The sequence below is a fragment of the Pseudochaenichthys georgianus genome, chromosome 15 (assembly GCF_902827115.2).
Source record: "Pseudochaenichthys georgianus chromosome 15, fPseGeo1.2, whole genome shotgun sequence".
Classification (NCBI taxonomy): Eukaryota; Metazoa; Chordata; class Actinopteri; order Perciformes; family Channichthyidae; genus Pseudochaenichthys; species Pseudochaenichthys georgianus.
In genome coordinates, this window is record NC_047517.1 from 35,163,252 (window position 1) to 35,187,374 (window position 24,123).

The 24,123-nt window shown below is 42.0% G+C and overlaps 1 protein-coding gene across 1 annotated transcript; it reads right to left on the minus strand.

Moving 5' to 3' along the window:
• Positions 1-5,143: 5,143 nt before the first annotated feature.
• On the minus strand, positions 5,144-23,478 carry LOC117459347 (actin-related protein 2-B-like). The gene is made up of 9 exons (XM_034100121.2): positions 23,334-23,478; positions 20,329-20,439; positions 18,534-18,749; positions 17,971-18,043; positions 17,158-17,294; positions 16,483-16,632; positions 12,580-12,725; positions 11,375-11,507; positions 5,144-6,484 (listed from the first exon to the last, which is right to left on the minus strand). Exons 1-9 carry the CDS (start codon positions 23,379-23,381, stop codon positions 6,314-6,316), a joined length of 1,185 nt encoding a protein of 394 aa, XP_033956012.1. The 5' UTR covers positions 23,382-23,478; the 3' UTR covers positions 5,144-6,313.
• Between the last annotated feature and the right edge of the window lie 645 nt (positions 23,479-24,123).

Here is a 24,123-nt window from a genome sequence, read left to right on the forward strand (position 1 = left end):
GCATTTGCAGTTAGTTAGTGAGGAATGGTTCCTGTGTCAAAATAGTGATGCAATATCGTATCAGTTTTCAAAAAGACCCACGAATACATTTCTAGATTTGACTTTAAAGTGTGAAATATGTGAAAAACCTTGGTCGACTCGACACAACGATGTTCAAGTTGTCAAGTGAGCCCTACAAATATTGGTTTTGAATATTTAGGCATGAAGAAGAAGATTGTTGAAAGAAAAGTTTTCACCTGACAGAATGTATACCTTGAATTTGTGGAGATAAAAAAACTATTCAAGCTATCAGATGAAACATGGATTTGAGTGAAACAAGAGTATTTCCTTCTGAGATGTAATGTTAAAAGTCCTTTAAAACTGCACCACAGTGCTTTGTCCTCTGTTGATGCGTCCGTTTGTGTTCTGATGGGGAGGAAACTTCCAACAGGGCTTCAGAGGTAACAGTTCAGGGTTAAGAGGGAAGTGGCAAGAGTCGAGGGATTAAAATGGAACAAGGCCGGAAGAGTCTGGGTGAGATCTTTATTTCAGGCTCGGAAAGAGAGCCTCTTCCTCTGGTGGCGCCAGTCCTCTGCCACTGTTCCATTTCCTCTTCCTCCTTCTGCTCTGTGGCTCTGTCACCTCCGTACCTGCATCCTTAGTTTAGTTATCAACTCCTATCTCACCTCCAGCTCTCTGCTGAGACTGAGAAGAACTCGTTCATCACTAAAAGAGCAGAAATGGTAATCGGTAAATTGTGCAACATTTGATGGACGCATGTTCTCAAATGTAGGAATCTTCTTCCTTTATTTTGTTTTTCATTATAGTAAACTAATTATAGGAAATGAGGCCACATGTTCAAGGACTTTGGGATTTTGCATCATGTTTTGAGAGTTGCAGCCAAAAGACACACCTTCAGTATTTTTAAAAAGCATGGTTAAAGGTGGGGTAGGTGATTCCCTTCAGAAAGACTTGTTATATTCCATGCAATGCTCTTAACATCCCGATAGCAATGAATACATTAAATGCTTTGACAATAAATACATAAAAAAACGTCATCAGTGGAAGCCGTGGCGCTGTAAAAAGCACGACCAATCATCTGAGCCGGCCCGGCTGAAGTAACTGGATGGCCTACCTGCCTGTCAGCCTTCCATCGGGGCACAAACTTATCTCGTGCCCTCATTGGTCATGTGCGCGTTCGTGTGTGTTGGAGGAGGGGCTCTGTGAGGAAGTCTGAAGGAAGGGGCAGATTTTTTTCGGCTGCATCCTTTTAAATTCTAGCGCACTCGAGCTGGTTTCTCCATTCTTACCGACCCTACCTTTAAGGAAATGTTCTAAAATCTAACCAAATTGCACATTTTACTCTACTTGACCTAAAATCCATTCTGAAACATCTTAAAATCCATCATTTAAAGGGGGGTATGTTATTCATTTCAGAAACACTTTTTGTTATATTCCATGGAATGCTCTTAACATCCCGATAGCAATGCATATATAAATGCTTTGACAATAAATACATAAAAAAATGTCACCTGTGGAAGCCGTAGCGCTGTAAAAAGCACGACCAATCATCTGAGCCGGCATACTCCTTTTCCTCTCCAGTTTGATGTTAAAATGTTTAGTTGTTTCCGATTTTAGAACATTTCCTTAAAGGAATGGTCCACTCATTAGATAATTAATCAAAACTTCAGTATTTAGTGAAACATTATGTTTAAACCATACCCTGAAAGAAATCAGCGATATTCCCCGGTAAATAATGATTTTATAGCTCTTTTTTATCAAGACCTGTATATTCCGTCTGGCCGCCGCCATGTTTGCCATTTTCAGTAGTCACGTGATGGTCGTGACGTCATCCATGCGTTCACTTTGTCAACACACGGAAACATGGCTGAATATTTGAGTTCGGACTCGTCAGCAGAGGAAGAAGTTTTGATGTTTTATCAGTATGACAATACGACACCCTCTGTCCGTAGACCCTCACATCGTACAAGGAAACACTTCCAGAGAAAACCCACAGGTTAAAGGGAACATGGGAGAAACCTCAGGGAGAGCAACAGAGGAGGGATCCCTCTCCAGGACGGACAGACGTGCAATAGATGCCGTGTGTAAATTGAAGAGATAATACATTTGCAACATAGGTAGTCCAGATGTTTGGAAATGCATGTGTGTATAATGGGAAGATGATATAAGATACTATATGTATGCATGCAGTACCACCCTTGCTAGCGATTCCCTCTCTAGTTTCTTATCAAGCTCCACATTTGTGGAATCAGCTTCCAGTTTGTGTTCGGGCGGCAGACACCCTATCCGTTTTTAAGAGTGCGCTTAAGACCTTCCTTTTTGATAAAGCTTATAGTTAGGGCTGATTAGATTCAGCCCCTAGTTTTGCTGATATAGGCTTAGTTTGTCGGGGGACATCTTACTTCTCCTTCTCTCTGTCTATACCCGTGTACACTCATGTTCCGATTAACCCAGCTTCCCCAAATGTCTTTCTTTTTGGTGTCTATATACGCTGGGATCCGGAGTCATGGATGATCCTGCGGTCCTGTGTCCTGGATCGCGAGCGCTGGATCTTGAGTCGTGGCTGTGGTCCTGGATCATAGGTCCTGGATGGATATCCTCGTGGATTCATCTTCCTATTATACACACATGCATTTCCAAACACTTGGACTACCTATGTTGCAAATGTATTATCTTTTCAATTTACACACGGCATCTATTGCACGTCTGTCCGTCCTGGGAGAGGGATCCCTCCTCTGCTGCTCTCCCTGAGGTTTCTCCCATTTTTCCCATTAAACTGGGTTTTCTTTGGAAGTGTTTCCTTGTACGATGTGAGGGTCTAAGGACAGAGGGTGTCGTATTGTCATACTGATATTCTGTACACACTGTGAAGACCACTGAGACAAATGTAACATTGTGTTATTGGGCTATATAAATAAACATTGATTGATTGATTGATAGTTTAGCATACTCAGCTTCGTTGTCCCTGGCCATAGAATCACGATTTTATGGGGCCGGAAAAAACTGGGGGAAAATACACACTAGTCGGTACTACGCTATATGGAAAGGCCACCAAAAACTGTCCTGGCCTGGACGCTAAAGGACGTTAAAACGGGACTAGCCGCTGCAATGGAAATGCGCTATAACATACCTTATTCTTACTCCGAGCACTACTTCTGCTCCTCCGTCGCTTCACACTTGCAGAGGGCGATTTCTCAACTGGCCGAACTGGTGTCCTGGTCGGTGATGACACCAGAAAGACCGATGGTACTGCATCTCCATTGAGTAATGGTTGTTCCATAAATCCCATGTTATGTTTTATCATACTCTCAGAGTAGTCGTCCGGAAATTTGAAATGTTCGCTGCATACATGAGCCTGTAAATCTCTCGGTTCGGGCCGGCCACATTTCGCTAGCCACTGCCTCTGAATGTACTTCTACGCTTACCTTTGGCAACAGATGGAAACTAAGCATTCCGTGGATTGTTCCTATCAGAATTGTGGCAATATCTCGCGATACAGTGAGGCATATTTTGAATAGAGAAACTACAGTAAATAACATGGAGATCAACGTGTCCTCGAAAACCAAACGCCTGGTTACGTCACGTCCGGGAAAATTGCGGCGGCCCACAGTGTTGATGTTATTTCGGTATATAATCAGTTTAAAATCACTGATAATGTCATCGGATTAAAAAAAAGAAAAAAAGAAAGACTGGCAGAGACTGGTCTCTGTTTTATCGGATGATAATTATTTAAAAATGAGTGTCATGAGCATACCATTCCTTTAAAGGTAGGGTCGGTCGAAGGAGAATGGAGAGAAACCCGCTCGAGGGCGCTACGAATTTGAAAGTACAAACAAACCGATCAACTATCTGCCTCTTCCTTCAGACTTCCTTACAGAGCCCCCTCCGCCAACACACACGAACGCGCACATTGACCAATGAGCACGAGGATACATTTGTGCACAGATGGGAAGGCTGACAGGCAGGTAGGCCATCCAGTTTATTTTAGCCGGGCCCACCTTTCAACCTGTCTCACTATCAACCTCTGCTTCATTAAATGATGATGAACACTTTGAGAGTGTACCATGTTTGCAGAGCTTTAGGTTTGCATTAAAATATATACATCCAGCCACTAAGGCAACTAATAAAAGGTAAATGAAGTCACTTTATTATGCAACGTTTGCTGAATAGCAGCCAGTGAAATAGCGAGGTTTATCTTGAGTGTGCTAACATTAGCTAGCATTAGTCAATATAACTACATACCGGACCAAGTAAGGCTGCAAAACAGATGTTAAATCGAGCGAGGGCGCTTTGTTATTGTTTATGAATGCAATGTTTTGTTTGTGCGACAAGGAATGTGTTTATTTCTTTTGAAAGATACACATTCTCGCTTTAAATCTTAATGAGCCGGTTATGTATTTGTTTTGCTCGAACACTTAACAGAAGCAGAAGATCTGAACATCCTTCCCGTGTTGCAGATTATTTAGTGATCTTAACGTTACCCGCCGATCTTTCCCTTTGTTCCAAATCGATGCGTTTCTCAGTCTCAGCCCCGAAGATGACTCACAGCTGACTGGCTGCATGGCAGAAAGTGGAGCGCGTCATTACAGCTTTGTGTGATATTTTGTGTTGCGTAACAATATTTGACTTGTTATTAAACTTTTACTCATTAGGCTTTTAACTGCAGCACATGGTCTGTTGACATACAAGATATCTCATTTGGGATTGTTAAGTAAAACTATTTTCCAAATGTACGTTATTAAACTTTCATTCTTCATTTCTGGGCTTCTTGTCTGTGTCAGATTGCTGGTGTCTGGGCAACAACGCATCTGTATGTAAAGGAAAATGAAAATAAGGACCAAATTCAGTACACATGACTTTTTTTTAAATTATATATATTCTCCGGGGGGATAGGAAATTAATGTTTACATAAAATACTGAAACATGTTAATTACATTTGAGTTTAAAATCATAACTTTTCCAACAAATTAGATTTTTTTAACGGCTTTTTACACGCAGGGGTTTCGACTTCTGTTAGGACTTTAAAAAATGAAACCTTGGGTCCTAAATATTTTAGTTCTGTTTTTGTAGAATAAACGCACCTTGATGCTTATACAAACAACTCAGAAGACTTACTTCTTAAGAACCTGCCACAGAAACGTCCTTATAAATCACTTTTCTTTATTTAAATCAGCGTTAGGCAGTTATGCTATGAACAACAAAAGGAAAACAGTGACAAAAGAAAGACATTAAAACAGATCCAGTTATCATTAACTGCACTTGGCACTGGATAGACGTTCATGGAAGAAGAAGAAAATAAAATATACACATTTTTCAAATAGAAGTGCCTTCAGTCGACCATTGGGAGTGAAAGACTGGAGGATTTAAATTATAGTCTCAACAGTATTTCAACGTCGATAAAATACCGTTTTATTATTCCCAGGTTTGCAGCTAAATTAAAACCGATTTCATCGTCAAGCTGCCTCCGCTCTGAGGTGATCTGAAGAGGAACACTACAGGTGAGGAGCTATATTTACTACAACTGCTCACACCCGATCATTCAGCTCGAGATTTAAAGCGAGAGGAGGCGAGGCGATGGCGAGGCTGTCGGATGAGGAAGAAATATCACTAACCGACACACCCCAAAGTACCTTCAAACACCCGGTGTCAAGCTCAAGGACTTTCCTGCGTATTCATCCCTTTATAAAATCAACCATCAATTCTTCATAAAACATGGAGGAACTTCTGTTACCACAATACACTCCATTTGCAATGGTAGTAGTGCACAGCAACACAAAAAAGCAAATGAAAAAGACATAAATTCAAAGCAAAACAAAAATGGTGATCGCTCTCCCGAAGAGGAACGAAAAAGTCGTGATATCTTTTTATAAAAAACAGACTAAAAAATGTGATCGCTCGCCTGGAACAGATGCTGAAAGCGGCCGTGGCTGTTTGTGGTGGACCCTGATTGTGATATACAGACGCTTTACAGAGACTTTGCATCATTAACCCTCGGAGGTTTAATCTAGGGAAGGAGACTAATCTTTCTTTAACACTTTACCCCTTTGGAGGTAAACAAGCAGGTTGTGCACCAGCTAAATATTAACCGTTTTCATTTCTAGTTCAGGTAAAAGGTGGGGTGTCAGTGTACATCTGCAAAAGATGGATCTGGTTTGTGAGGCTTGAGAGGAAACGTGTGAGCCAATCCCAAACCAGGAGAGGAAGAGGAGACGACTTGTTACCTCTGATGTTTGAGGGGAGGGAGAAGAGGGATAAATAGATATATACTCTGCGATGTGGGCGAGGGGAATGTGGTGTGTGTGTGTTCAGGGCTTTATCTGACGGTGACTCCGAGTTTCTCCAGCACGCGGACTCCTTTCTCCTCGTACTCCTCGCGGGTCAGCCAGAAGTTGTCCTTGTCCTTCATGATGTCGGCCAGCACGGCTCCGCCCAGGAACACCATGTGCTTTCGCCTGGGAGGGTCCTCGATGCGGATCTTGAATTTCTGAAAAAGCAACGGGACATGAAGACTTAAATTACAGTAATAAAGAGATATCCTGCAGACCAAAACTAACGGTGTCAAATCAAACTACTAACATAATGGTGCATCGCTGGACCTTTGGAAACAGAGAAACGATTGAGGTGAACAAGGTGTGTGCATTACTGCCGTGTCCTTTTGTTTTTGGATGTGGGAATCTTTAAATGGCGATATTAACAGAATGAGGGACACAACATTTAGACATTAGATATCAACACACAATCCTTCCAGCTGCATCATTGCCAGTAGATTTGTGGGGGAGGGATGTAAAGCTGGCTTAGGCTGTGGATACAGTATTCATGTCAAGAACTATCAGCTTATAAAATTGATAAAGTGCGGATGTTAGCAAAAAAAAGCTGCTAATTGAAACTCCCAGTTGATCCGGATTTATATTCGCTTTTTCACTTTGAAGGTCACTTTAATCATCGAACGCTAGCATCCAAACTCTTCTAGCTTAGATTTGGTCTCTATCAAGTGTGAATGAACCAAAACAGTTAAAGGTCACCTATCATGCTATTGTTAGGCAATAGCATACGTCTCAGATATATAAAAATATATAAAAATCATGTCTATGAAGTGTTTTTCTCAAAATACCAAACAGATAACGCATTCTAGCCATGCCTCATATCCCTCCATTTCACTTCCTGTTTCAAAAGTGCTGATTTTGGGATAAAGCTTTAAAAAAATAAATGCGGGACCCGGCAGCTACTGTCTAAACTAAATACTGCCGTGATGAAACGCCATATCAAGGATGATTTCTAGTGCTGTCAAAATTATCGCGTTAACGGCGGTAATTACTTTTTTGAATTAATTGCGTTAAAATATTTAAAGCATTTAATGCACATTGCAGAATGGCCCGCCCCATACATCTCACCAGTGGCAGCGCTAGGGTATGGCTGGGGTAGGCTACACCCATACCAAGAAATGGCTTAGCCCCACCATGAAAAATGATGTTAAAGTAAGCAAAATAAAGTCCGCCAACTCGCGCCGAGAATTGCACAGACAGCAGTTAGTAAGATTGATTTCAGCAGCCACTTGTCTGGAAATACCGAAGACCAGAAACGGTTTTGAAAACTTTTGTCACGTAGTGATCGTCTTCTCAATAGAACATCTTTGATAATGTCTTCTGGCCAATCAGAATCAAGATAACGGCGTGGTGTTGTTGCAGGAAGTCTCGACGGAGAATACTTTTGCTGTAGTACAAGTAACACATAACTGGTACGCAGATTATGTGCGCAATCTGAAATGCGTACCGTCACTTGTGTCACAAAGCGCATTTGCGTACCGACGTACTTGTGAAGCTTTTCCAGAAGGCGGTTGGATCACCGGACGACAGAGTCGGTCTCCGTGTGCACAGACAGGGCTGCTGTTAACGTCGGTCTGTACAACGGAACTGTGCCAAAACTACGCCAACCGGCTGAGGAGGGAGACCCCCCCCTTCACTGGAGAACTGCGCTAAAACAGCCGATCACAACGTTCACACTCTGTGGTCACGAAGTACTCCACTAGCCCCCCCCCCCCCCCCCCCTCTGTCGACTTTCCTGAAGTACTCCCCCGTTGATAGAAATCAACACGTAATGAATTAAGACCCCACGGTTTGATGATTGATAGGTGTGTGGGCTGTCTTTCATTTTGACACACAGAACAATGTTATAATAAACATACTGTATGTTAAATGGATATATCCGCCTTCTTTCATTTATCTTTCCATTCCCAACAATATACATAAATAAATGGCATATTTTGGACATAGTTCGAATGGTGATTAATCATGATTAATTAATTTTTAAGCTGTGATTAATCTGATTAAAAAATGTAATCGTTTGGCAGCTCTAATTATCTCTGAAACAGTCTGGAGCTCAAAGGCTTTCTCTCTTGTCGGTTATACCACAAGGTGAGTTCCTTTTTACTTCCTGCTTCTTCACACACATGCTCTCTCCAGTACAGGTTAGCTCTGAGCGTTAGCGATGCTAATGTAAAGACCGACCATATTACGTCCAAAACAGTTGGGCATTGTTTCTGATAGCAACTTTCTGATTGGGCCGTGGGTCCACATTTCAGATATTACGTCATATCGGACGCAAATCTGGATCAGCTCCGGTGTAGCCCCGTTTTTAGAGATTTGGGTACGGAGGAAAAGAGAGAGGGATTTATTTCCTGACGCTGCGTGAGTTCCCTGACACACATCTTTATGTGTAAAAGACATGATAGGTCCCCTTTAAGTTTGGGTTGTCAAAGTGATACTCCGCTCAAACACAGCCTTAAATGTTTTTCCCTTCATGTCGGATACAACTTACTGGCATGGTGAGACATTTATTTTTCAGACGGTAGAAGTATAAAAACATCAATACAAACTTGTGGACCCACCCTTTCCGTATAACATTCCAGTATCTTCCAAAAGACTCACATTTTCACCAAATAGGGCTAAAAGACACAGAATCTGTTTGGTGTTTGGAGTTTAAAGCAACAAACAAACGGCTAGAAGGTGCAAGCTACAAACGGAGGCGGTGTATTTAGACATATTTTGAGTGTTTGGAAGATCAGAAGGAGCATATGCCGAAATATGCAACAGTTTAAAAATGTTCACATCCACTGCAACCAAAAAATAATAAAAGTGAACACAGTCACTATGAAAGAGTGGATCGCACACCTTTTTACAGCCATCTCTCAAATCTTTGCTGTATAAATACTCGGTCTGAGTTACTTTAAATGGCATATATGTGATGCGTAAGAATAATATAACTACATATGAAGGATTTAACTCCAAAATGAGATAACCAGAAGAAGAACCGGAGTGGTGGGCAGAGAGGAGCACATAATGACTCGCTTTTAACATATGAGTCATCGGCAGACCTTTGTGTACAAAACAGCTCAGAGTAAAACCATCAGCGTCTCTGGGATGCTGAAGTGGAAATGTACTGAAGGGATATTTCTCCAAAACAAATATTTATAATTGAGAAGTGAACCCGGCATGTGTTGTTATTAAAGACCTGTGTTTGAGTTTAATTAATGTCAGTTAACCTCTATCGCCTCCTGGTGGTCGGTTATGCACACAGCACCATATTGAGACTAAACATGAAGGGAAACTTTGCTTAAAGACCGACACGGTTTATAAAAACTGGACATAATTCAAGGTGTTTAATACTTTGTACTGTGTATTGTTTTTACCCTCTATGTGTGTGGGATCTAACCTCATCAGGACAAAGGACAGACTGTCAGGTGTCAGTCAGCGTTTACACACTAAAGTAACTCAAACGTGTTCCCGTGGAGCTTTACGGCGCTCTCACATGTGGGGAACTCCGCCCAGGCCAACCTAAACAAACCCAGAGCATCAGCTGGAAATACTAATTCACACCGAGTGAGACGCCTAAGCCTTAAAGAGAGACTTTGGCTCAACTGAAGGTTTAATAAGATGCTCTTTTTTAGATCACATTGGTCGCAAAGCAAGAGACAAATAACTTGTTCTAATTGGAGCTAAAAATGAATGTGGTATGACCCGTTTCCAACCACATCACAGTAACTTCCTTAATGCTGCCACCACAAGTGGAACTAATGCTTATTTTAATCAAGCAAAATAGTATCAGTGTAGGAATACTGAGTTAAGAGCAAACTTCCTTCTTTTGCTTGATGTACAAGAGTATAAGCATTAAAAACTAAATATACAGAAAGCAATCTCCATCTGTGGGTATGAATGTCCTTTGGTGTTTCTCGGGAGCCAATCATCTGATCTACTTCAAACTTGGCGGGTGTTTTGCGGTGGAGCCGAGGCAGTTCAGTTTCAAATTTGGTGCAATTTGGACATGCTACAAGTTCAATATTAAAGGTCACCTATCATGCTATTTTTAGGCAATAGCATAGGTCTCAGATATATAAAAAACATGTCTATGAAGTGTTTTGCACAAAACAGATCACCCATTCCAGCCATGCCTCATATCCCTCTATTTCACTTCCTGTTTCAAAAGTGCTGATCTGGGGTATAAAGCTTTAAAAAAAGAAAGAATTGATAACAAAAAAAAGGAGGGGTCTGAGCTCATGCGGGACCCGGCAGCTACGGTCTAAACTAAATGCTGCCGTGATGAAACGCCATATCATGGATTATCAAGGATTCTCTCTGAAACAGTCTGGAGCTCAAAGGCTTTCTCTCTTGCCGGTTATACCACAAGGTGAGTTCCTTTCTACTTCCTGCTTTTTCACACACATGCTCTCCAGTACAGGTTAGCGCTGAGTGTTAGCGATGCTAATGTAAACACCGACCATATTACGTCCAAAACAGTCGGGCATTGTTTCTGATAGCAACGTTTCTGATTGGTCCACATTTCAGATATTACGTCATATCGGACGCAAATCTGGATCAGCTCCGTTGTTCCCCGTTTTTAGAGATTTGGGTTCGGAGGAAAAGAGAGAGGGTTTTATTTTCTGACGCTGCGTGAGTTCCCTGACACACCGGGGACACATCTTTATGTATAAAAGACATCAAAAACCTTAAAACCTTAAATAAATAACAAAATATACTCTTTGCAGCAGCGAGTAGGTATGTTGTCAACGAGCACTGCAGTATGCTTAGTACCGAAAGTAAGGGTACTTATTGAAAATGTATGCATTAATGTGGTTATCCATTTAAGGTAAGAGATCATTTTAACTTCTTTATTAATTAAGAAGTGTAGGGTTAGGGTTAAGTTGATTTATAGTTTGTAATAATAATCATAATATGCAAAGTAAATGGTAACTAACATTGGTGAATAAAATAGTGGGGTAAAAAACGGGATTACTTGAATACATTTACTTTAAGTTCCACCCTCACCCCTCACCCAGTCAACAGTATAGTTATAAACGAGATGCTGAGGGTAGATATCTCACCGAGAGCTTGTCCACGTCTCCCTTCAGCACGCGCTCCAGGTACAGCTGCTTCAGCTCCCTCTCCAGCCGGCTAGGCAGGCCGGGGTACATGGTGGACCCCCCCGACAGCACGATGTGTTTGTAGAACTCAGACCTGGTGAGGGGAGACAGGAGGAGGGTGAGAGCAGGAAGAGGGTGAGACGGGAGGAGGGTGAGAGCAGGAGGAGGGTGAGAGCAGGAAGAGGGTGAGACGGGAGGAGGGTGAGAGCAGGAAGAGGGTGAGACGGGAGGAGGGTGAGAGCAGGAAGAGGGTGAGACGGGAGGAGGGTGAGACAGGAAGACACCCAACAACAAGCAGACTAAGAAGTGACTGTTATTTTGTATATATTCATTGTTGAGCTTTTATTTGTGTCTTAATGTGTGCATATGTATAAATGTGTCTGTTGATTGTGTATATATATAATTTTTTTTTTGTGTTGTATTTGGGATTGTGGGAAACGGTATTTTGATCTCTCCGTCTGTACACACAAACTGAAAGATTGACAATAAAGTTGACTTTTGATTGTGTTAATGGAGAACTGTTTTCGTGCATGCTTCCACAGTGAACAAAGGAATGACAAACTATGAGAAGTCTTTCTGTTTTTTAAAGCCAGCCCCCATTTACTTCAATCCAACAAGGCACGTGGAGGCATGCAGGACAAATGTCTCGAGGAATGAAAGGTAATATGTGGAGATTATTTGGTATACAAATGCCTTTAAATGTTGAAAATATACTTTCAAGACATTGCAGATTTATGTCAATTCATTCAACTCCAACAGCAAGGAACAATTATTTACGTTTTGGGTTTCAAAATCTACATTTCAACTCTTTACATACCCCAAAGATACATTTATATTCTTTCCAGACAGAACTCTGGTGCGGAATAAATATTTTGTTTGATATCTAAAACCCTCGGTTGCTTTAGTGGTAGCTTAGCTGGACTGACACCATTTTGTATATCTCTGTGTGTGCGCGTGTGTGTGTGTGTGTGTGTGTGTGTGTGTGTGTGTGTGTGTGTGTGTGTGTGTGTGTGTGTGTGTGTGTGTGTGTGTGTGTGTGTGTGTGTGTGTGTGTGTGTGTGTGTGTGTGTGTGTGTGCTGGGGCTTGTTAATGTGTAATAGGGCAGACACAGAGTGATGTATGTGTATCGTCATTGTAGTGTATCGTTGCCCTCATGCTGGCTCACCTGGTGTCGATGTCCGCGGCATGGATGGTGTTGAAGAGCAGCTCGGCCACCCCCACCCCCTCCACGTTGATGAGGTGCGGCTGGAACAGAGCCTCGGGGGCCTCAAAGCGCTCTCCTCCCACCTTGATCAGACGACCATCTGGCAGCTGGAGGTGTGTGGGAGGAACGAGATGAAAAGAGACGGGGAAAAAAGAAAATGACACCACTGAAGAGGTAGGATTTAATGTATGACTCAACAGAGAGTCATAAATCTGGACTGGAAGGATTAGGAACAACACGGCTGTGTGGCTGTTCGAGATGTAGGAAGAGAACTTCTTTATTAAGATGTGTGTGTGTATCTAACAGAGGTGGAAGAAGGATTAAGATCGTGCACTTAATTAAAAGTACCAGAGTGTAGGAATACTCCGTTACAAGTCAAAGTCCTGCATTCAAATGCTACTCAAATAAAAGTAAAAAAGTATTAGCATCAAAATATACTTAAAAGTACCAAAAGTAAAAGTAGTCGTTGTGCAGATTGGTCCATTTCAGAATAATACAAATAATATGTTCTCATTATAATGATTGATCATGAAAGTGTTCTCAAAGCTGGTGAAGGTGCAGCTAGTCTGAATGGCTTTGTAGACTGCAGGGCAGCTTGTGGATTTACTCCAGGTGGAACTAAAGTCTGATTCAACACTTGATTAGATTTCACATCACATCTGTAAAGTAACTAAAGGTACTACCTCAATGTAGTGGAGTGAAAGTACACGCGTTACCTCTGAATCGTAGTGGGGTAGAAGTACAAAGTAGCAGAAAATGGAGATACTCATGTGAAGTACAAGTACCTCAGAATTGTACTTAAGTACAGTCCTTGAGGAAATCTACTTATTTACACCGCTTGTATCTAATCGAGTTTGAAATCCTCTGATAATATTGTACAGCAAGTTAAATCCCTGAGGCTCCAAACTGAGGTGTGTGTGTGTGTGTGTGTGTGTGTGTGTGTGTGTGTGTGTGTGTGTGTGTGTGTGTGTGTGTGTGTGTGTGTGTGTGTGTGTGTGTGTGTGTGTGTGTGTGTGTGTGTGTGTGTGTGTGTGTGTGTGTGTGTGTGTGTGTGTGTGTGTGTGTGTGTGTGTGTGTGTGTGTGTGTGTGTGTGTGTGTGTGTGTGTGTGTGTGTGTGTGTGTGTGTGTGTGTGTGTAAAAAGGCTTCATTCAGCCGAGGGCAGTGGGAGGAAGCCTCCACCGCAGAGTGGCTGCACAGGAAATGATGTAACGCTCAGTTCAGGGCCCTTTCGGCCACAGTTACATTGCCCTCCTTGTTTCGTGCACACAAAACCATACTTACACATCCATGTTCACACACCTACACACACACCGTCGCCTACACTAACCCAAACACACACACGGTCAGTGAGCTCTGAGACACAACATGCTCGGTAAGGCGTGCCGTAACGCAGACTGCAGGCCCTGCGTTTAGATTCTGTGGTTCCTCTGCGGGGAAAAGGCCCTGGAAAGAAAAGCAAGGCTGGTGGAGGAGCTGCCCCCCAAACTGTGTGTGAGTCCCAGAGAAAACAGGTATGGCGCATTTCCACTGCAGGGCCTCGCACAGCTTAGTACGGTATAGTTAGGCCTTGGTAGGCCAGGCTCACTTTATGCTGGGTTTCCATTACAGTTTAGGAACTGGACAGTAACTATAGTAACGCAGTGTAGGCGGAGCCGTGACGTCATCTTTAATGCGAAACACAAAACCAACATCAGCCGTTAGCTGTTAGCCCTCAGAGCTCACAGCTCCTCATATCTGTTCAGAAACTAGACAGAAGTTAAACAAGTACAAACCACAGACTGTCTGTGTCATGGAGAATACAGTCGCTGGTTTATTTATGTCTGTAGGTCGTTGTTGTGAGTGTTGACGGTCGGAGCATATACAACGTTAGCTTAGCCGAGCTACATTCAGAAAACACGCATTTTAAAAAGGGGTTTTCGCCTGCCGTCTGTCTGCAGACTTGTCAAAGCATTAATTCATGGTTGTTACTAACCGGTATCAGTATGTTGTTACTTCGGCATCATTTTGAAACGTGTTACAATTAGATCACGGTAAAATATGTTCATTTTGTTGTAGTTGTAGCCCCCTTGCCAGCGATTCTCTCACTAGTTTAGCATACTTAGGCCGGTTGTTGGCCCGGAAAGAACCTCGATTTTGGAGAGCCAGAAAACTGTGAAAAAGCGCCCACTAGCCGAAACTACGCCTGGTGGGAACGCAACCAAAAACGGGCCGGGCACAACACGGCACGCTTAAACCGCGCTGTAGTGGAAATGCGCCATCCGTCAGCAGCCCTGTCCCGTCCCCAAAAGAGCCAACAGAGGCCATGTGGTCGTCTCCTCAGCGCAGATTTAGTTACCCCATTAGTTCTGATTACTTCACAAATACTGACACTTTTCAATAACAAACCCTTCGGGAGAGATTCTTCCTGCTATTTAAAACATGTGTGCATGAAAATAACTCGCTTATAAACAATTCCAATGGGGTGGAAATATGCAGCTGTTTTACATAAAAAAACAGCTGCTATTTTTTAATGAAAAATATGAATGCCCTACATGTTTGGAGTGAAGTCAACATCTTTTAGCGGCCATTGCCTGACTCCCCTTAATCGTCATATTCAGTCTTTGTCCAGTTTAGTTTATTTATCTTTTTTATTTTGAATCTTGATCTTTTATGTGTGTGTTATTTATTAGATAGTTGACAGCAGGAGACATGTGAACAGTCAGCAAGATGACCTGCATTCATGAAAACAAGCAGGGTCACCCAAGAGTAGAAAAGTTATTAAAATGACTGAAATTATATATTAGATCTTTTGTCTTTATTTAAATGATCTTGCTATCTAATTATTTTTGTAGCTCTTTGTCGTCCTATATGCTGCCAACTGAGTATTGATGGGTATCGTTAAGGTTTTAACGGTACTACTACTTTTATCGATACCGCTTATCGATCCGGTCTTTTAACGGTACTTTTATCGGTTCTTTTGGAGAAACAACAATGTTTTAACAAATAGTATTAAATAATCTGATGACAGAAAAAGTTACTCGTGGATGGGGCTACAGAGCTACTAGAAAACGGTGCATTCCTCCGTCTGGATGTGGAGCACTTTTGCTAAATGTTTCGACAAATTGCTCGTGTTACCGCCCTTACATGCTAAACTCTAATTGCACCTTTGGTAACGAGCATTGTCCACATCGAGACAGGTACACTTTAACCACACCTCGGAGCGCGTTCTCTCCGCCATCTCCTCCGCACGTGTGCGTGCGTGCGTGTGTTTGTGGCTGCATGTAGCAGCTGCGTGTGTGTAAACTGCCCGCCCCCTCGCACACAGACAGAGGAGAGAGATCTCTCATCAGGATTGGAAAGATCGAAAATACTAAAAATAATCATAGACGCATTGTGCAGTCTTATTAGAAACGGAGTTGGCGAAACTAAAACTGCAATATAATGTTTGTGTAGCGATAATACATATGACATATTTTTTACATGTCTCCAGTACCGATAAAAACACCGTTAACTTCGGAGCTTAACGGTAACACGGTCTTTAATAATTCAGCACCGGGCCCCGTTTAAAACCGGGGCTCGGTACCCATCCCTACAACTGAGTGACGAGTGCACAGATTGTCCACGTGAGGGCAGCAACTCGTTTTACATTTTGGTTTTAGACTTCCTGTTGTGTCTGCAGGGCTCAAAATGATGCCCACTAACATGAGGTTACATTATTAACTCAGCAGGAGTGAAACAGCTGTGGGTATTGAAAGTGACCAAAAACATGTCAACTGTCTCATGTGTCTATTCGGTCAGTTTCCATTAAACCAATGTTATGTGAATCCAAAAGTAGATTCAACAGTGTGTTATACGTTTAAAATGAAAACATGTGAGTATTTACCGTGTATGACTCCACCAGCACGGTGGTCTCCAGCGCCAGCTTCTGCTCCTGCTCGATGTTGTAGCCGACGTAGCACAGCTTCTCCTTCATCATCCTCACCGTCTCAAAGTCTGCAGAGTGGTTGAAGGCATAGCCCCTCAGCAGCAACAACTGCACCCGGAGAGGGAGAGGGTAACGGGAGAGGAGAAGCAGAACGGTCAGAAATAGGGCGGCAAGATTAGAACAAAATAACAGCGATGATTTCTGACTGATATCGATACGATTAACGATGTCGGAGAGATTGGTCATTCATGTAGATTTCTTTAGAAAGGCATATGAAAAGGATCCGTGTGAGATGCAGTGATTTGGATATTGCACTTCTCAATCTGCAGCGCAGCTTTAGGCAGGAAGCAAGTCTTTTAAATGTCTATCTTTAATTAAACCTCGAACTAGATTTTCTCAGAATAGAAACCCTGTCACTTCCTATTTTCGAAGAAGATGATGTCAGTTCCCCCTTCGTAAAGTGAAATTATGGTGCGGCGCTTCTGTGTCTTATTAATACCTAGAACCACCGTCTTTCCACAATCCACATTGTTGTATTCATTTACAGTACACAACATCTAGGCTAACTTATTTGTTTTTGTTGTGTTTTTTGCTACTTTGACTCAAAAGAGACCGTCATGGCTGCCTCTATACCTTGATGAGGTAGCGGGTGATGTCCCGGCCTGCGATGTCCAGACGTCTCGTCAGATGGGGGAGGCTGAAGCCCTCGTACACGGGACAGATGTGAGTCACGCCGTCTCCCGAGTCCACCACCACACCGGTCAGAAGGCCTGAGAGAAACACACACACACACTTCATAATCTACAACCTTACCGAGCTAGGTGTGTCCGAGTTTTATCCAGTGTGTGTTTTTGGCTACTGATTGTTAGCCGTGTTACGTGTATGTAGGGTCAACACACGAAACATGTAGAGATAACACATTGAATGTAACAATTACCCCTAATAACAGCTCACTGGTTGGCATTACCCTCAGAGATAAATGGTACGTGTGGAAACAGGCTGAGTTTCACTGTCGGTGCAAATAGTTCCAAAGTTCATCTGATCCGGCCTGAAGCAACACAGGCGAGCTTTAAGCCATCTGAACACTTTAGATGATATCAGAATATCGTGTGTGTGTCACTGGAACATTATAAAGTGATGTTAATGTGACTGTCTAGACTTTCTGGCAGAGAGAATAACATATCTGGTAACCAAGTGTTCTCATAAAACAAATCTTTGCACAAACTATTTGACAAAGGTGTGGTAGTTCAATATTACCACACGGGAATATTTCCACAGTTAAAATGAAAAGCATATTGTCTCTGGGCTGCTGAACTAATAATGATTTACCAGGTACAGTCTGAGGTCAGGGGAAATCCAATGTGTTAGTGAGGGGTTTGTTGGAGTAGAACACCTGCAACACATCTGTAACATGGAAAGTGATTCAGTTTGCATGTGTCTTCCTACCTTGGGCATAGAGTGTCAGCACCGCCTGAATAGCAATGTAGACTCCTGAGAACTGGTAGGTCTCGAACATCACCTGGAGGAGAAGTCATCAAAAGTGTAAGTACAATTGTTTGTAAAGGAAAACAAAGACATTTAGTATATGAGGTAACAAAAAAGCTCTCAAATGTATAATGTAACTACATTGAATAAGTGTTTTAGAGTTAGAGAATATATGGCATTAACCAGCTGTGATAGAGCAGAACAACATCTTCTGACGGAGGAAGACATGCAAAGCTTAAATTCTTATTATCTTCTTCCCTTCGACACAACCTTAAAAAAATAAGCCGCACCAAAAACGCTAAATCAAACGTCAAAATACCTCAATGATTGTTTTTATTTATTTTTCTTTCTTTGACGTCATTTATTTATTTATACTTTTTATTATTGTATGGCATGTGTGGAGAATGTGTTCTATGTTTGGGATAAGTGGAAAAGAAGCTGGTACAAATTGGGATCATGCTCCTTCTTGATTGTGTCACTCTGTGAAAATTCAATAAATGTATTAAAAAAATGAAAAAGAATACCTCAATGATTTTTTCCCGGTTCTTGGTGGGGTTCATGGGGGGCTCGGTCAGCAGGATCTTGCAGTTGCGGGACTCGACGTTGAGCTTCTCCGGGCCGAAGGTGTAGTCCCACAGGTGCTTCATGTCGTCCCAGTTCCTGACGATGCCGTTGTCCATGGGGTAGTTGACCTCCAGCATGGAGCGCAGCTCGCTGGCCTCGTCCCCCACCATCAGGTCCTGCAGGGGGAGGGCAGAGGTCAACCAGGAGTTATTTTACAGTCGAGTTTCCTACTTCTGAAAGCCAGCTCGGATCATTCAGGGTCACTGGGAGTAAGAATGAGCACTGAGTATTGGTCAAGAGCAATACAATCAGGAATGTGTTCCCCATGGCCAGCTGGTCTCATAAAATCACAGAAACTGGATCATCAAGCAGAGTCATGTGTCCGATGACGACAGCTTTATTAATGCCTTCTCAAAAGGAGCTTTTTAGCTTTAAAACTCAGTTACCCAGCATGCACAACAAGCCATCATTTTCCATGCAACTGGAAACACTCCAGCTACAGTAAACCACTTGTTATAGAACCATTCAACGAGATGCATGCAAGGCAGCCTGGCAATGTAAACATGGGCTGGGTTAGCGCTCAGTGTTAGTGCTCAGTGTTAGCCACACAGTCAAGCAGCCCACGTTCCACTTGGAGACATCAAAAGCCTCGTGAAGGCAGCCATTTTATGGGTTCATCCTGTGTGCTTTGGCATTAACAAAGTACCAGTCAAAGGCTCTGCCTCCATGTGGCCTCGCTTTCTTTTTTAAGTCAAAAGAAAAACAGATGTGCTTCCGTCTTTAACCTCCAGCTGTCTGCCATGCACACTTCTTCCCCCACACTTCCTCTGAACTAGTAAAGGTGAAACAGCCGCAGATACTAAAGTAAATGTAGTCAAATAGACATTCCTTGTGTAAAATATGTTTTCACAGGGAGGTAAACATATCTATAGTGCATATAAGTACACAACATTTATCATTTAACACCAATCGTTCTAGCTGCAGCTGACATTTCATTTTTTTTTGGTGCTGAAAACTGTATTTATTTCAGTCCTTAAATAGCAGCAGGATGGGGGTGGGGGGTGGAGCTGTCAGCAGATCAGAGACTCTGAAAATGGAACCGGTCCAAAATCTCTTTTAGCAGTCCATCGATAACAGCTGGCTTATGATTCATCAGCCTTTGCTGCAACACTTCCCTCCAGGAGAGACGAGTGCATTAATGTGAGGGCTGTACATCTATCAGACCCTCTGCCACTCATCTGGCAAACGCTCAAACTCAACGCAAACTAGTTGGGTTGGGAAATAATCGAATCATTGTGTGAGTGAAAAACTGGACCAAAGAACAACACAACTCTCCAGAGCAGGCAAGAGGAGGCACACACCGAGCTGAACTTACCATCTTATGGGCTTTCTACTTCCTCGTAGGGGAACAAAACATGGAGGAAGAGGAAGGCAGATTTATAAAAAGAAATGAATAAACAAAATAATTGGGAAAGAACAGGAAAAAGAGATCGTGCGGCTAAAGGAATGGGAAATTGGCCCTGTGCTGCTTAATCAACTGGGCTTTACCCCGAAATAGCCTTCACTCCGTTGTGTAGCAGTTGTCAGAACTAAATGGGACTCAATATAAAGATACTTTAGAGTGGAAGTAGACAGTCTGACTTTGTGATTCCATATCCTGTTGTTCCAGTGCTTTCCTGACCCGGGTTCGTCCTTGAAATCAAGACTTTCTGGTTAAATTAAACAATACACTTTCAAGGCCACACCAGTTTGTACCTTGATCTCAATGTTCCCAACTTTGGCTGTGGAGCGGATGATGGGCCTCCCAACGAGCGCAGGGAAGATGTGCTCCGGGAAGTTGGAGCCTGCAAAGCCGCACTTGACAAACTGAAAGGAGAGACATGAGAGGAAGTCATGTGAGGACATTCATTTAAGTACTGAAGAGATAAACTGTGCAAGACAACGGCACAGCCATCCTGCTGATAACAGGGGCTTAATTAGCATTTGGACAAAGATCGTAAAAAAAACGCCAGCCCTGCAATTACAACAGAACCTTTAGCTACTCGGGGGAGATAAGTCTGAACATTAGGGCCAGTGCTTTAGACTCATGGTGGAAATCCATAACTGTATTTTTTAAGGTTCATCTACGGATTTTAATTTGATCTTTCAATGACCATATTTTGTAGTTAATTTATAAATATAGGATGTTGGGATGAGAGATACTGGCAGAACATGTTCCATAAGTAATAAAGTATGATGTTACATCTACAACATTAATATAAGAGTAAATTATCAGACGATATACAGCCACAGAGACACTTCTGTGTACATGAAGGCCATGCAGGTAACTCAGAACAGTTACATCAGAGAGGCGTATCATTGAACTGTAGAACCAGGAAGAGATAGCCACAGCCACACAGCCACACACACACACACACAGCCCCACACACACACACACACACACACACACACACACACACACACACACACACACACACACACACACACACACACACACACACACACACACACACACACACACACACACACACACACACACACACCACACACACACACACACACACACACACACACACACACACAACACACACCACACACACACACACACACACACACACACACACACACACACACACACACACACTAAGAGAGTAGTTAAGACACTTTGTTTTTGCAGATTAAAATATGTATATAATTGTTAACATAGTTCCTTAGGCCTAGCGGATTTTCCCAAATGCAAGTTTCACACATTCTTCCTCTGCAATGTAATAATGGTAAAAGTATTTATGTTATTGCAACATCACTGCATCTACTGTCTTTATATTATGTGTGTATCCTCAAACAGAACATCAAGAAGAAAGATGTTACTAAAGACTTTTCCCCAAACAACTGCCGGTGTTTAAAGAGTTAATCCAAAGAACATCCACCAACGTATTTATCTTATTACGGTTCACTTCTAGACGTACACTCAGTTTGGGAACTTGGGAAGGAATTTGGTTTAAGGAACTAACAAGTGAAATAAACTGATTCTCTCAGTAAAGTAAACAAAATCAGCTGGTGTATGATAGCTCGTCTTATTTCACGGTGAGTTTTAGCGGACAATTGTTAAATGAAGCTGAACAACTCAGAGTTGTTCAGCAGCTGCAGATTCAACAGGGTACTATGATGTTTGATGGCGAGCAACGGTGCTCTACAAATGTGTTGCCGTGTGGCTGTGGTTCTGACTCGTTTCACGTCCTCTTGACTTCTTAGTTTAACTCAGACACAGGGCAGGTTTTTCTAGCTTTGCATAATGCTCCTGAAAAAGCGTATTAGTCAGTTACAAGCTGAGCGAACATCCTCTCTGACTGCTGCTGACACCGAAGAAAGGAAGTCTCGAGCACTGAAAGAAGCAGTGTTACCTGTGTGCAATGATTCATTCCTGCACATTAACAGGTCAGCAAAGAGTATTTTAGAAACTGCTCGTTCTGTTAACAAACCACAGCAGCTTGAAAACCCCCTAAACTCACAGGCCCAATAATCTATTAAATCAGCAGGCTGGGTTTGGACAAAGGACCACAGCAATGTAGTGCAGCTATGACTAACACTGGGCTGGGAGTCTGTGATTTATATTTCTTATGACATATCTATTATTTGATTAAGATAGCATTGACCTGTTTGCCTCTCACAAATGTATTCATAACTACAATAAGCAGTATTTATTCCACTGTACAGTATTTCATTTGACATTCTGTTCTTGTTAATCTTATTCTATTGTACATGTTTATAGACTCTTGCATTTACTTGGTCACTTGCAGAATTCCCTGCAACATTAGGCTTATTGTATTTGACATGTTCATAGTTTACTTCTTTTGCATTGCTTGCACATTGGTCTTGCAGCATTCTCTTGCACTATTTTTTATAGATGTTTTTCATGTGTTTTATTGTTTTAAGTCTTGTATTTATTGTTGTTGCATTGTTGGAGCCTGGGTCTTAAGATTTTCATTGCCATGTCTACACTGTAGCTACTATGCAAAAGAAAATCAAGCCTTTCCATCTTTGAAGTGTTGACCTGTCAGATACGATGTTTGTACTTAGTTAAGATGTGTTTACTAAAAAGCTGATAAGTGAGGAATGCATGGGAGAAAAAAAGTGTATGCTTCGTGTTATTATCAAGGCCAAACAAACCTAATTAACCGCAAGTTAGGTGACATTTATATCCGGGAAGTTAGAGCTGCTGAACAGGAAAGCATAGGCTGTCCTCTTTTTAACCTGACACGGCCTAGCCTAGCTTATATAAAACCTAATGTTACATGCCAATAAATAAGATACTGTTTTGATAAGTGCACAAGATATAATGAATCTGCAAATCCTGCATCGTTTGCAAAACAAATCACTGAAATGACGGACAGCCAGACAGTAAAAACCAGACAACCAGCTGTTAAATGCTACGTTAGCATGCTAGTTAGCTGCCTTAGCTAAGTAACCATTTGTAGCAAATGAGCAGTTACTTGTCTGGTTTAGTGTGTCTATTTATTCCACTGTACGAGCAATATCCGAGCTGTGTATCAATGCTTTATCCTGACATGTACACCCCCTCTAGGTGCTGTTTCCGTATCGGGTCTGTATGAATGAAAATGAGCCAGCTAACAGGCTAGGCTAGCATTAGCTGGGTGGGTAGCTTGGCCGCTGACAGCAACACTTCCTGTTTCAGAAAATCACTCGATATGAAGACCCTGTTTAAAAGACAGCCACGGGTCGAGAGTGTGTGATAAACTCACCCCGGTGCCATTGTCACAGACCACCACTTTCCTTCCCTGGCTGTCCATTATGTTAAAGCCCAGTAGCCGCTGAACCTCCCTCAACTTTCTTCGGCAAGCCGGAAGGAAGACACACCAACCCGGCCGAGAGGAGGAAGGGAAGGGAAGGGTGGAGAACATCCGGCGACTGAGGTGTTCAAATGTCACTTCCAAAACTGTTGTTCAATGTTCATCTTTACACTTTTTACATTAAAAATGATAACAAATACAATAACAGAATGATTGCCATGACAAAAAACTGGTATAAGGTCCTTGATCCATGTATTCAGAGCAGCCTATATACAATTTCCATAATGCAACATTTTAGTTTCTATTTCCTACATCAGTCTGGATCTTCAATTAAATTCTTCATGTTTTATTTCCTTGTCCTCTCAATTTGAATAACTTAATATGAGTGTGTTCAGTAATCATTAAAAGAAAGATCATACCTGACTTAAATAGCAAAAATACATCCTGAAGTTCAGTTGTTTTATTATCAACATTTGAAATATCCATAGAAAGAAAATATAGTTTTATATGTCACATACCTTCATGAAAGCCACTTCTTCATTCTTTATGTCTCACATATCATTTTAGTATATTTATATTTATACATTTGTCAATGATAATTCAACATACAAAATAAGTTGACAATAAATATACAATCAAACAATAATTAAGGTGGTGAGCTTGCGGCCTGTAGAGTGAATACATATGTGTTTGGGTGAGTTGTTCTTCATAATAAATCACAACACTTAACTTTAAAAAGACT

Bases quoted from the DNA above. Each gene is read 5' to 3' on its own strand.
- LOC117459347 (XM_034100121.2), bottom strand. From the start codon at position 23,381: ATGGACAGCCAGGGAAGGAAAGTGGTGGTCTGTGACAATGGCACCGGG. The intron at 18,750-20,328 runs GTACAAACTGGT...CTCCCCCTGCAG, and splicing joins TTGGGAACATTGAGATCAAG to GACCTGATGGTGGGGGACGA. The intron at 11,508-12,579 runs GTGAGCCAGCAT...TCCCCTCACCAG, and splicing joins GCCGCGGACATCGACACCAG to GTCTGAGTTCTACAAACACA.